The sequence below is a fragment of the Anarrhichthys ocellatus genome, unplaced genomic scaffold, assembly GCF_004355925.1.
Source record: "Anarrhichthys ocellatus isolate YVR2014 unplaced genomic scaffold, GSC_Weel_1.0 scaffold79, whole genome shotgun sequence".
Taxonomy (NCBI): Eukaryota; Metazoa; Chordata; class Actinopteri; order Perciformes; family Anarhichadidae; genus Anarrhichthys; species Anarrhichthys ocellatus.
Genome location: NW_022280109.1, coordinates 144,106 through 157,196, shown reverse-complemented (window position 1 = coordinate 157,196; position 13,091 = coordinate 144,106). Strand labels below are relative to the sequence as shown.

At 40.7% G+C, this 13,091-nt stretch overlaps 1 protein-coding gene across 5 annotated transcripts in view; it reads left to right on the top strand.

Annotated features, from left to right (window-relative positions):
* The window catches only part of sorcs2 (sortilin-related VPS10 domain containing receptor 2), a 294,082-nt gene that overhangs the window by 146,650 nt on the left and 134,341 nt on the right, over positions 1-13,091 (top strand). For 4 of the 5 annotated variants that reach the window (XM_031874312.1, XM_031874311.1, XM_031874310.1 and 1 more), the window contains exon 3: positions 10,877-10,976. In XM_031874312.1, the coding sequence (XP_031730172.1) occupies positions 10,877-10,976 (100 nt within the window). Of the gene's footprint in view, positions 1-10,876; positions 10,977-13,091 lie in introns of those variants that run through there. The other variant, XM_031874313.1, reaches the window with a different exon arrangement.

The following is a 13,091-nucleotide window of genomic DNA, read 5'->3' as shown; positions in this document are numbered from 1 at the left end:
ACTCAGGAATGATGTAAAAAGTGTTTCGTCTCTCCAGCTCTCTCTGACTTTAATTGTATTCATAATAAAAGTTATTGAGATAAATATCAGATCATGAAAACACAAATCTTTCTAATAAATGAAGAAAGTTGTTTGTGGTCCTTTTGTTGTTCAGACTACAATGAACATTTATTTAAACCAGATGTTGAATCAGAAACCTAATCAAATATAAAGCTTGAGTTTATTCTGTGATCTGTCTTCACTCTGGTATGAAACTCCAGTCAGTCAGTCTGATCAGCTGCAGCGTCCAATCACATAACTGATGAACAATGAGGGGGCGTGTCAGCCGTTAAAAGACTTCCTGGAAGTCTGTTCTCGTAGTTCCTCGCTCATGGCTCCTCCGAGGTCCCTCCTCGATCCTCGCTCCTCGGAGCTACATTAGAGCTTTGGGACAGCCGTCAATATGGCGGCGCAGAAACAACTTCCGGTTCAAGCGAGGATCGAGGAACCGACAATTAAGAGACTTGAGAAGTACCCAGGGACTGTATATAAGAAGTGGATGTAGTCACCGTGACATCATCCATTCATTTGTGGACGGTTCCGAAGCCTAGAGTAAAGCAAGTTATTATTATTAATAACGTACAATAGCCCCCCATGTCTCTCACACAATTGTCAATTGTCTCATTCTTCAGTCTAAAAGTCAAATTTATTGAAAAGAAGATACATGGAATGATTTCCAAAATTCAACATGGTTTTTTTCTAACTAAATATTCTGCTTCAATCTATATTTGTTGGTGTTTAGCTCTACAAAAACAATATGTTCACTGTGGTGAAAAACACAAAGGGAGGCATACACCTGTATCAACAGAGCGGTCTAGCAGCAATAATAGCACCAGAAATGTGTTATTGTGGTTCTAGAACAATTCATGGTTTTCTTTGCTCTAAGAATATCTGTAGTCCATTGTACCTCCCCAGCATGTTGCTGGTGTATTGGTGCTGTAAATTATATCACACAGGCTCAATCTGGTGCTACACATTTAAGGAAAATTCTGCAAAATGCAAAAATATCACTTTAAGTTGACAATCTTTACACAGCGTTTTCTGTTTACATTCTGTTCAGAGATTCTCATTCTCACATATTCAGCGGTATCAAAGTACTACAAATATACAAAAACAGATTACATTTCCTCTTAAACCCTTTTGAGGGTAATATGTCTTGCATATGTCATTAATTTCCATAGAGATCAATAACACCATATTTATTACTAAACAGTCATCCAAAACGCTGATATGAGCGACGAGGTCTCCCTCACCTGAGCGCTCATTATCAAGTCTACTGCCCTGCGCTCCTACAACGGCGGCCGTAACCTTTGCTGTAGCTACTAGCTGGCTAAACTGACGCAGTTTTTACAGTTGCTAATACACACTTACAAAACCTCACACAGTGCCACCGAAGTAGAGTAAAAACATTGACCAGCTTACCTGCAAAATGCAAAACTACGACTTAAAGTTGACGATCGCTACACAAGGTTTTCTGCTTCCATCTTATACACAGAGATTCTCATTATCCCACTTATTCACCCCAGACTTCACTGTGACTCTCCTGTCACAGACACTGCTCATGTAACACTGAAATCTACTGGTGGTACACTGCCTAAAGATGACAATGCTGATGAATAACACTGTACCCCAAAGTCTAACTGCAATGAACGCATAGGAACCAAACTCTCTTTACTTGCATTACACCCAAAAATTATTCAAATGAATAAACTACACATGACTTATTGTACCACACTGGCATTATTATAATTGACCTTGTATACATATGTGTGTGTGCGCGCGCGTGCGTGTTGTGCAGTGGTGTATAGTAACGAAGTAGAAATACTTCGTTACTGTACTTAAGTCGTTTTTTTGGATATCTGTACTTTACTTTGCTATTTATATTTCTGTTGACTTTTACTTTTTCTTCACTACATTTTGCAAAGAAAACTGATACTTTGACTCCGATACATTTCCCCTGAAACCTTCGTTACTCGCTACAAAATCAAATCTATCTTTAGAAAAAACATGAATCATGAGACCAACGTAGGGGACTGTGGTGGAACAGAGACTGCAAGCAAGCAGGTTTGGCAAATCAGTGGTCCTAGCTTGCAAGTTAAATCATTGGTTAATCACGTTAATGCGCAATTGCAAACAAGTGCTCTCAAAGCCGTGGTGTTTTGATTCCCAGTGATGCCCAGGATGCTAGATAGCGAGCGACTGCATGAGTAGAATTCCACTCTACGATGACTGATTTCATGACGGAAGCAGAAATGGAAGCACCTTCTACTCCCGAAACAAACTACGGTGGTGACGAAGACCAACACCCGTGGATCGCTAGCGAGTTAGTGAGCTGAGGAACTGTTGACAGTTGTGAGATTTTGTTGATTTGAGTCATCTTGGCTATAATCATTGCAGCACTATTTGGCTAACGTTAGCTAACTTAACGTTAGCTAGCCACCACACCATAGGATTGTCAGGAGCCGCGAGAGCGCAGCATTAGGGTTAGCATTAGGGGAATCCTTCCCAACTGTGTGCAAGCTGTCTGTGAAGCTGAACACACCTCTACCTGCCTCAGCGGCCTGTGAAAGGCTATTTAGCATTGCAGGACTAGTCTTCAGCCCAAGAAGAGCGAGACTGAATTCTCGCAATTTTGAAAACTAACTTCTTTTGAAGATGAACAGGATATTTTTCAGTTTCAAGTAATGACTGGGTTGATACTTTCGGTGCTGCTCTAGTATTGATCATGTTTTGATATTTGAGTAATTTTGTGGATGATCACATGGAGTTATGATGGTTGCAGATTCAGCTTGAGCAAAACCTTTGCCTATTGTGTTCAAATCAGGCCCATAGGAGTTTACAAGGCAGGTGTCCTTTCTCAAAACACTGACCTTATGCATCAAGTGGATATTTTTTGCTGAACACAATGTTATGCATTTGCCCTCTACATCCTCTAGTCGGAATGAGCATACTTATAAACGTACTGTTACAACTCCTTCATAGTGTCATATTGCTTTTCGGAGAATTATGATGATAAGTTCATAGTAGATGCAAAAGTATACTTATGTACAATATATTATGTTGAACATTGTTGCTCCTGGATGGATCACAGCCAACCCAATTATTGTCAACACAGCTCCATGTCCTTGGTCATGGTGGCCACAGCATTTAAAAGAATAAACTTCATAATTCTCAAAATTCTGACCCTTTGCTTTTTTATTAACAGCATTTACTTTTACTTTCAATACTTAACTACATTTAATATCAGAAAATTACTTTTGATACTTAAGTACAATAAATATCAGATACTTTCAGACTTTTACTCAAGTAGTATTCTAATAGGTGACTTTTACTTTTAGTGGAGTCATTTTCCAGTAAGGTATCTTTACTTTTACTCAAGCATGGCTTTTGGGTACTTTATACACCACTGGTGTTGTGGCATCACAAGTGGCCAGGTGGTAGATGGGTGCTACATTCCCTTCAATGATCAGCAGCCACATCACAAAATGTGTGTGCGCGTGCGACAAAAACACATCTCAGTGACTCATATTGATAAGTTGGCCCCAATAATACTAATGTACTTGATGTGTCTTTAGCCAAACCAACACGTTTGCCATAATGTCTTCATACACAAATTCCGGACATACTCCGTGATTATATACGATGGTGCCAGAGGCCAAAGAATTGACGTTTGGAGTTACTATATCATGAGATAACTTATTTCGCAGGTGTTCTGGGCCAAGTACAATATCTTCAGTTTTGTCTGATTTTAACATCAGGAAGTTGCAGGTCATCCAAGTTCTTATGTCATTAAGACATGCTTGGACTTTAGATAACTGCTCGGTTTCGTCTGGCTTGATTTATAGATGTTGGCTATCATCTGCATAACAATGGAAGTTCATGGAATGTTTTCTAATAATATTGCCTAATGGCAGCATATATAAGGTGAATAGAATTGGTCCAAGCACAGAACCATGTAGAACTCTGTGACTAACTTTGGTGTGCATCTACATCGTTTACATGTACAAACTGGGATCGATAAGATAAATAGGACTTAAACCTCCTTCGTGCGGTTCCTTTAATGCTAATGAAATATATAAGTCTTGGTAATAGGATGTAATGGTCAGTGGTGGATAATGCAGCACTAAGTTCGAACAAGACAAGTACAGAGACCAGTCCTTTGTCTGATGTTGTGATGCCTTTGTTGATGGTCATTAGTAATTTTCACCAGTGCTGTCTCAGTGTTAGGATGCACTTGGTAAAGACATATTGATAAGAAATGGGGAAAGAGGTGCACACAAAGGGTTCAACTTTTTCTTTCAGCAGCCTAGTTTGGATGTGGTCTGAGAGACTGGTAGATGGCTTCGATATAGACATTGGAGAAGTGAATTGTTGATAGTCGATAGGAGAAAAGCAGTTGAAATACAATTATATCAAGTTTTACAGCTGTTCCTGTGTTTGAGGATTGTGACAACCCCTCCTTTACACTAGGTGTCCGTTTCCTGTTCACTGGCTTTTCTGTTGATGTTGATTTTCAGCTGATGAGCCACACCTGAGCCTGGTGTGGTTCCAGCTATAAAGACACACCACCTGAACAGGTGCCTCCTCTTCCTTGGCTGACACGGCTGTTGATTGGTTTTGTTTGATTCATACACTTTCACACATTAACACATGATGACATTACTGATTACTGACTCCATTAGGTTATTTTGTGTAGCTCCTCTTCTGTTTACTTTTGATTTAGTTCATTTCATTTTTTTAGTTCATGGGCAGACAGTCTCGATTGTGTTTTGGGTGATAAGCGCGTAAGACTGCAACTCTGCTTTTTTTTTTTTTTATTAACATTTATTTAACCAGGTGAGTCCCATTGAGATTAAAAATCTCTTTTTCAAGGGAGACCTGGCCAAGACAGGCCGCAACACACGAAACACATAGTTAAAGACAGAAAACATAGAACAAGACAAGTTAAAAGAAATTAAAAGTTAAGAGACAGTGCCATTTTTGGGAACCTGCCTCTATTTCTTTCGTTTTAGATTTAAAAACAGTGAGTGGTATCGGTTCTTTTAGTTTTAAGCCATTCTGCAACATATTCCAGGATGAGGGAGCAGAGTACACAAAAGCCCTTTTTCCCTTTTCCGTTCTGGCATTTGGGACAGTGAGCATAAAGAAGTCCTGAGAACGCAAGGAGTATTGTCCGACACTTTTCCGCATGATCAAGACACACAGGTAGCTTGGTAGCAGACCAAGGATTGCCTTATAAATAAAGGTGTACCAATGACGGAGCCTACGGGTGGCCAAAGCAGGCCATCCTACCCGCGAGTATAACTCACAGTGGTGAGTCAGAGCTTTACAATTTGTAATGAACCGCAGTGAAGCATGGTAAGCTGTGTCCACCATACGAAGACAGTTAGCAGAGGCATGCATATAAAGAACATCACCATAGTCCAACACAGGTAAGAAAGTAGCAGCAACTAATTGCTTTTTTACATTAGTTGAAAAGCACAGCTTATTTCAAAAATAAAAACCCAGCTTTAACCTAAACTTTTTCACCAGGTACTGCACATGTGGCTAAAAAGTGAGGGAGTCATCGATCAAAATACCCAGATATTTATAAGAGTCAACAACCTCTATTTCACTTCCTTCAAGAGTGACCACCGAAGGGATATTCTGTGGCCTACTCCGAGAGTTTGAAAACAACATAAGTTGTGTTTTATCTGTATTTAAAACAAGTTTCAGTTGAAGGGTATTTTGAACAACATTAAAATCATTTTGCAAGAGATCAATTGCCTGCACAAGAGTTGATGCACAGCAATATATCACAGTGTCATCAGCATAAAAGTGAAGGTTAGCGTCCAACACATTTTGGCCCAGATCATTTATATAGACAGTAAATAAAAGTGGACCTAACACAGAGCCTTGTGGCACACCTTTACAGACGGTTGCAATATCCGAGGATAGACCATCATATCTGATGCACTGAGACCTATTCTCAAGGTAGCTCGTGAACCAAGCGACCGCTTGCTCCAAGAGCCCTGAGTTGAGGAGCCTTAGCCTTAAGACATCATGGTCAAATTGTGTCAAATACTTTAGACAGATCAATAAACAGTGACGCACAATGTTGCTTCTTGTCAAGAGCAACAGAAATGTCATTTACCACTTTCAGTGCAGCTGTAATAGTGCTATGTTTTTTTCCTAAAGCCTGACTGAGTTGATAAAATGGCATTGGTGTATAAGAACTCCTTAAATTGGTTGCTCACAAGAGCTTCAAGAATTTTAGCAAGTACTGATAAATTAGATATTGGCCTATAGTTATTTAAAATAGCTGGGTCACCACCTTTAAACAATGGGTGAACGAAGGCAGATTTCCATTTCCTTGGAATTTCCTTATTTGTCATTATCAGATTAAAAAGATATGCAAGTGACTCTGCAACAAAGTCAGCAGCCAATTTCAAAAAGTAAGGGTCTATACAGTCAGGCCCTGAAGGTTTCCTGTGATCTAAGCTTTTTAGGGCTTTATGAACTTCCTGCACAGGAAATGGGGTAAAATTAAAAGGCTGACCAGTATAAACTGGAACACCAGTACAGGGTTTCACAGACCTTGGACAACTGGAGTCAAACAGAGAGCCAGAAGATATAAAGTGTTTGTTAAAACAATTCAGTATCTCCATTTTGTCATGAACAGCGACAGAATCTTTCATAATAAAAGCAGGTAAAGCTTGTGAGTTCTTGGTCACAGAGAGGGATTTTATAGTTTTCCAAAATTGCCTCGTATCATTTAAATTTTCAGCAGTAACAGACAAGTAATATTCCGATTTTGCTTTCTTGATAAAAGAGGAACATTTGTTTCATAGTTGCCTAAACACAAGCCAGTCAGTGGCAGAACCTGTTGTTCTTGCCGTAGCCCAAGCGAGGTTACGCTCATGAATACTGTCTGCTAGATCAGAGGAGAACCAGGGATTATCACGTCCCTGTACTCTGTATCTCACGAAAGGGGCGTGTGTATCTATGATTTGTGTAAAACCATCATTAAAAAAAGACCAGGCTGTTTCCACGTCAGGGATCAGCTCTATCCTCCTCCAATTGAAATTAAACAAATCATGATAAAACCCTTGTTCATTAAAATGTTTAAGATTCCTCTTATAAATGATACATGGTTTTAATTTAGGGACCTTAGTGTTCCTGTTTGAAGCAACAACACAATGATCACTTAGGTCATTACAGAAAACACCAACAGCTGAGAATTTATGAGGAACATTAATTAAAATCAAGTCAATTAATGTGGACTTCTCAGAGCACTTAAGATTTGGACGAGTGGGTGAATTTATTAATTGGGTAAGATTGATAGAATCACAAAAAGATTTAAAATCATTAGACACAGGCTTAAGCCAGTCCCAGTTAAGATCTCCAGCTAAAACAATTTCACCATAATTTAGTCTGGATAGATAGGTGTATCAGTGACTGTAATGCCTCGTTTGAAGCGGATGGAGGCCTATAACACCCAACAACGGTCACACAAAGGCCCTTAGAAATTTCAACATCCACTGCCAGAAATTCCAAATGCTTGCAAATCGATTCAGACAGGACCACCTTGACAAGAAATTTTGATTTCACATAACAAGCAACTCCGCCACCTTTCTTTGCCCTGTCAGTACGATAAACATTGTAACCATCCATATTAATATCATCATCAATAACTGATTTTGTCAGCCAAGTTTCGGATATGACAATGATGTCGGCATCTATTGATTTGACCCATATTCTAATCATATCCATTTTTGGTAACAAGCTTCGCACATTTAAATGAATAATATGTAGACCAGGCAAGGATATGAAATCAGCTGGCATCTGAATACACTGCAGCTCAGGGCCAGGGTTAGGCTGTACATTACCAGATATCAGCAATAATAAAACAATCAACCACCTCTGTTTAGAAACATGACATGGTATTTCCTTTAACATTTCATAACTGAAGTCCGAATTAGTCCCCTCACAGCACGCAAAATATTTATTTAAAGCCAGAAGGCTTTGGAGGCAGGGTAGGTCTCTGAGCATACTCCTTGAAAAGTTTGTGTCCTGAGCCAACTGCTCCGGGGTTTGTACGGATTGTACTACTGCCCTGAAGCAAGTGCCTCCATTAGCAATGTCCGACGGGCAGAACACGTTTTTTGATGTACTCACTCAATGCTCGAGACACAGTCTCGATCGCGTTTTGGGTGATAAGCACGTAAGACTGCAACTCTGCTTCCTGGTCTCTACTCTTGAGTTGTCATGGATTAAGTCAACTAATGGTAATGAACTGTACTTGTAAATCTTTTTTCTAGTCTTCCGACCACTCAAAGTGCTTTAATACTACATGTCATCATTCACCCATTCACACCCATTCATTCATTGATGACTGGGGCTACCATGCAAGGTGCCACCTGCCCATCAGCACTATCTAACATTCATACCCATTCACGCACAGCTTGCGGGAGCAATAAAGGGGTTAAGTGTCTTGCCCAAGGACACATCGGCATGGACTAGTGGAGCCTGGGATCAAACCGCCGATCCTCTGATTGACGGACGGCCCTGCTCTCCCACTGAGCCACAGTGGTAGCTAATTAACTTGGTCAGGTTTCTAGATATGACTCCACGCCATCCAAAGTGGGATAAATGCTGTCTCTCCTAGTCCTACTGTATTTACGCCTATCTTTAGCCACCAGTATTAAATAGGAATCAATGTCTGGCCCCCACAATGCATTTCACTTCACATTCCTCAGAATAGAAACAGTAATCCAGCTGCTTTGAGGGTGTCTGGGGACGACTAATAGCAGCAAACGACTGAGCTTCCACGGCGCAGAACTAAGCCTTGCCTCCAACACAAATAATAAACTGCAATTATCACATGTACCATTATCACTAAAGAAGGCAGGGGAATAGCAAAACATGTGACACACTGAGAAAAAAATTAGAGGGAAACATGGAAGCTATCACTCACTGCTAAGCTGAAATACGGTAGCTAACATCATCAGAACTAGACAACTAAAACTGGGATTAAGCGAGAAAGTCACTTATGAGAGAGAGGGAGAGAGCTATGAGTGTTTTGACGGAACGAGTGAAAGTTTAAATGTATAGTGGGTAATTTGCCACTGTAAAGAGGAATAATACACAAATAACTGGGTTAAGTTATAGCAGCTAAGGTACGCTACCAGAACACGGATACACTGGCAACTTGGAATGAGCCAATTTGCTTACTGTAGCATGTCCGCAAGACCAACACAGCCCAGATGGCCCAATCTATTTTGAACACCCTAATGATCCATCCTCCTTGTGGACTTCAACACATCAGGTCTAGCAGACCCTCTCCATCCACAACTGCTTTTCTTAAGCACTGAGTTCAGGCTGCTAACACGACCATCACCACTAGATCTGGCCATGTCGTCCATGTGATCCCGAGTTAAACAGTGCACCCAGGCCAACGAGGTAGATGAAGACACTTGCCAGCTCACCGCAGAGAAGTAGCTCACCACTGCAATGCCAGTTCATTTTCTCCAGCTGTTACAGAGCACTCTGGGAGAGTTGATTGCTGAATGGCTTGGCGGTGCTTCGGTGTGTATGTGTCTCATTTTGTGTTTGTCAGCAGTTGATATCCCACTGCGCAAAAGAGTAAATCCTCTCATCCTTAACCAGGCTGATGTGGTAGCTCATCATTCTCTTTCATCAAGACCTCTTCTTCCAGGCTCCCTCCTGTTCAACCCTCAACCCTTGGCTAAATGCGGCAGAATCTTTTTTCGTCTGTGGTTTGGATGGCTTTTAAAATTACCTTCAGAAAGCTTTCAAAAGCTGCAGACAAAAAAAACAAATGCAAATACAGTAAATGTGACATTTGCATTATTTAACCTCTTTTACTCCTCAATTACAGTCAGTTTCCTAATCTGTCATAAGTATTTGCTGCCTTAATCTGCCTTGCTTGCATTATGTGGCTGAGAGAGCAGGTTTCCTGGAGTAGAAGAAGAAGAAGAAGAAGCATTCCTTTATTAGTCCCACAGTGGAGAAATTATTCTCGCATTTGACCCATCCCTGTGTATATATAGGGAGCAGTGGGCTGCCAATGACAGGCACCCGGGGAGCAGTTAGGGGTACAGTGTCTTGCTCAGGGACACTTCGACACAGGACACGGTGCAGCCGGACCTTTCGGTTGGCGGACAACCCTCTCTACCCAGTAAGCCACGGTCGCCCCCAAAAGAATTGAAGTCATTAATTATCAATAAGCGGCCAACCTTCCTAAGCCTTGCCACGCTGAAACCTGTGCTGCTTTTCAAAACTTGTCACTAACAATCACCCTCGTTCTGCTTGGTGGGTGTGACTGAGCTGTACTGGAGAAACAATCCAGCAGCTAGCAATCAATCTAAAACACACACAGCAGGTCCTACCTGCTCGTAAAGCTGCCAGATTTGGGGATTGGCCAGTACTTCATCACTAGCCCGGGGCTGTTCTTCCATCGTCGTTGCAATGACAGATCGCCCAGATGTTTAGATTTGTCACTGGGCTTAGACCACGGACCACAAAGTGGTAATATGGTGAACAGAGAGCTGATATAATGCATTCAGGGCAGTTTGAGAGAATAAGCAGGCTGCCCTTTCCCTAATATTTTGGTTTTACATGGGGCTGCTGTTGTTTTAATGTGTAACATAAGAAGTGTTTGAGAGGACTACGAACAGCAAGCAATTTCAGAGGTCCTTTTCTTCAAATCACTACCATACTGCCTTTTGCTATTGATATTAACTAATTAAACCATAGTTAAAGGAAATTTACCCCACAAATGTTAAGTTTCCTGACCAACTGCTACTTGATCTTGTTTTTGTCTGTCTACTTTCAGGTCTACTGACTATGGCACCACCTACAGCAAACTCAACCTGATGCCAGGGACAACTATAGTGGTGACCAGCTTCTACATCTGCCCAAAGAACAAAAAAAAGGTATCGACTTATTTGAATGATTGTGTTGTCCATGAGCTCGCTGAAATGCACTGCTGACAATTTTAGATGAAAAAGCAAATGCTCTCGTGTTTTGTTCACTAATGTGAGCTGGAGGCCTGAATGATTATTGAATTAAAATGCATCTAGATGTCTGATTTGACTAAATGATTACATTTTAGACTTTTGAATTGAATTGTTTAAGGCCTCTATTTGTAGGATTTCAAAATGCATTATTTTTTGGTAGAAAAAATACCCAATCATGTCACCAGTTAGAACTTTTATATTGATGATTCCATGATAAAAATGTTTTACTTCCTTTGCCATCATTTTTAAAAAGTATTTCTTTACACAACATCTGTGGGGCAGCTACAAAATGCCTGCTAGGGTACACAGTATATGAACGTATACTTCTGGTGTCTACAGGGACCCCAGTTGGTATGATTTAAAGTTAAGCATGGCAAATAATATTGATGCCAATGCAAATGTGTCCTTTCTCTGGAAAGGAAATATGATGGGTTTTTTTTGTGACAACACAAAGATTAGCATATGTAGTGCTGTTGATCTTGAACTGCAACTTTGGCCACATGTAACACTCCTACCCATGTTATACTTATTCAATCCACAGGAAACATCTGAACAACAGTTAATTAAGAAAAAAACAGGTACCACAAAAGTTAAAGCATGAGCCAAGATGCAACTTACACTAGGCAACTTAAACTGAGATACAACTGGACTGCCAGCTGCGGTGGCCTGTAGTGCAGGTGATATCTCCCAGGGTTAGGGTTCAGGGTTCTTCCAATCAATGAGTAGATGGAGGGAGATTAGATGTCTTACATTCTGCAAACATCTGGGGACTGTGGGATCTGCTATCTCATTTTCTTCACACACGCATGCACGCGTACACACATACACACAGAATGGTAAAGGGCCAAACAACATTAGAGCATTTTATTACATGGGAATGGAGTCATCTTTATCTTCTGTGGGGACAGAAAGAGAGAGAGAATGAAAGAAACTGACTGGTGATGTGTGTTGTGACAGTAGGATGTCTGGTAATATGAGCTGCTTAAACAGGCCGGGCAGGAGAGACGACTAATGGAAGCTCAGGTTCGGTGCTTCTTGCTGGAATGTGTGTGTGATGCTGGTGATACGCGAGTAGTTGATCATCAAACACCTTGATCCCTCTAACTAAATATCAGTATGCTGCCATGTGTTTACTTCCTTGTTTTCAGCGTCCAAATTCTGAGCGATCAGGTTCATTAGTTACCTCTACACACATACAAACACATACGTGAGCACAGTTTGATCAATACTGCTAATCTCATCAAAAAACAGCAAACGGGAGGGTATTCAAGCTCTGTGAGGGGATTACACAGAAAAGGTGTGAGGGGACTCGGGTAATCAATAGGACTTGAGGCAATTAGAGAAAGGTGAATCTTCAGATGGAGACAATGTCACCCTCGCTTTCTCTTGCTTCATTGAGCGCTCTATTAAAGACCTGCTCTAGAGCCTTTGCAGGAGAAGGCTCCCAAGGACTGTTGACATATTTCAACGCCAGTAGAGTCGTAATATACTTTGAGACTGGAAGCTCAGTGCTCCCTCCCTCAGCAATTTTCTTTAACACCTGTGTCTAGGGAGCTGTCAGCTGAGCAAGTGTTTGCACAAGTCTGTTTACTTGTTGAGTGCTTAGTGTGTGGTCTAAATGAAGGTTCCAGTGTAGGCTAAAAGTGATTATAAAAGCTGTTGGATCTTTACCAGCCATCATAGCAATAATGGCAGAGATCTAAATTATATCCTTAACAATTGCTAGTCTGGATACATGTCCACCAGAGTGAGCAACAATCCTATAACAAATCTATACTGAATCATCAATGTCACTCACCAAATCAGTAGCTTTTATCATTGATAAAGAGACCTCCCAAGAAGATGGAGGGAGGGATGGATGTATGTGCTTTTCACTAATGGGTAAAACTTCTGCAACTCCAAGTGGTATTAGAAGGTATTCAAACTTGACCAAATATAATGAAAACAAGAGAAAAAAGACTTATGCTAAACATGATCAGACAGTTCCAGGATAACTATATCTGGAGGGAAAAAAATATACATCCATCTATT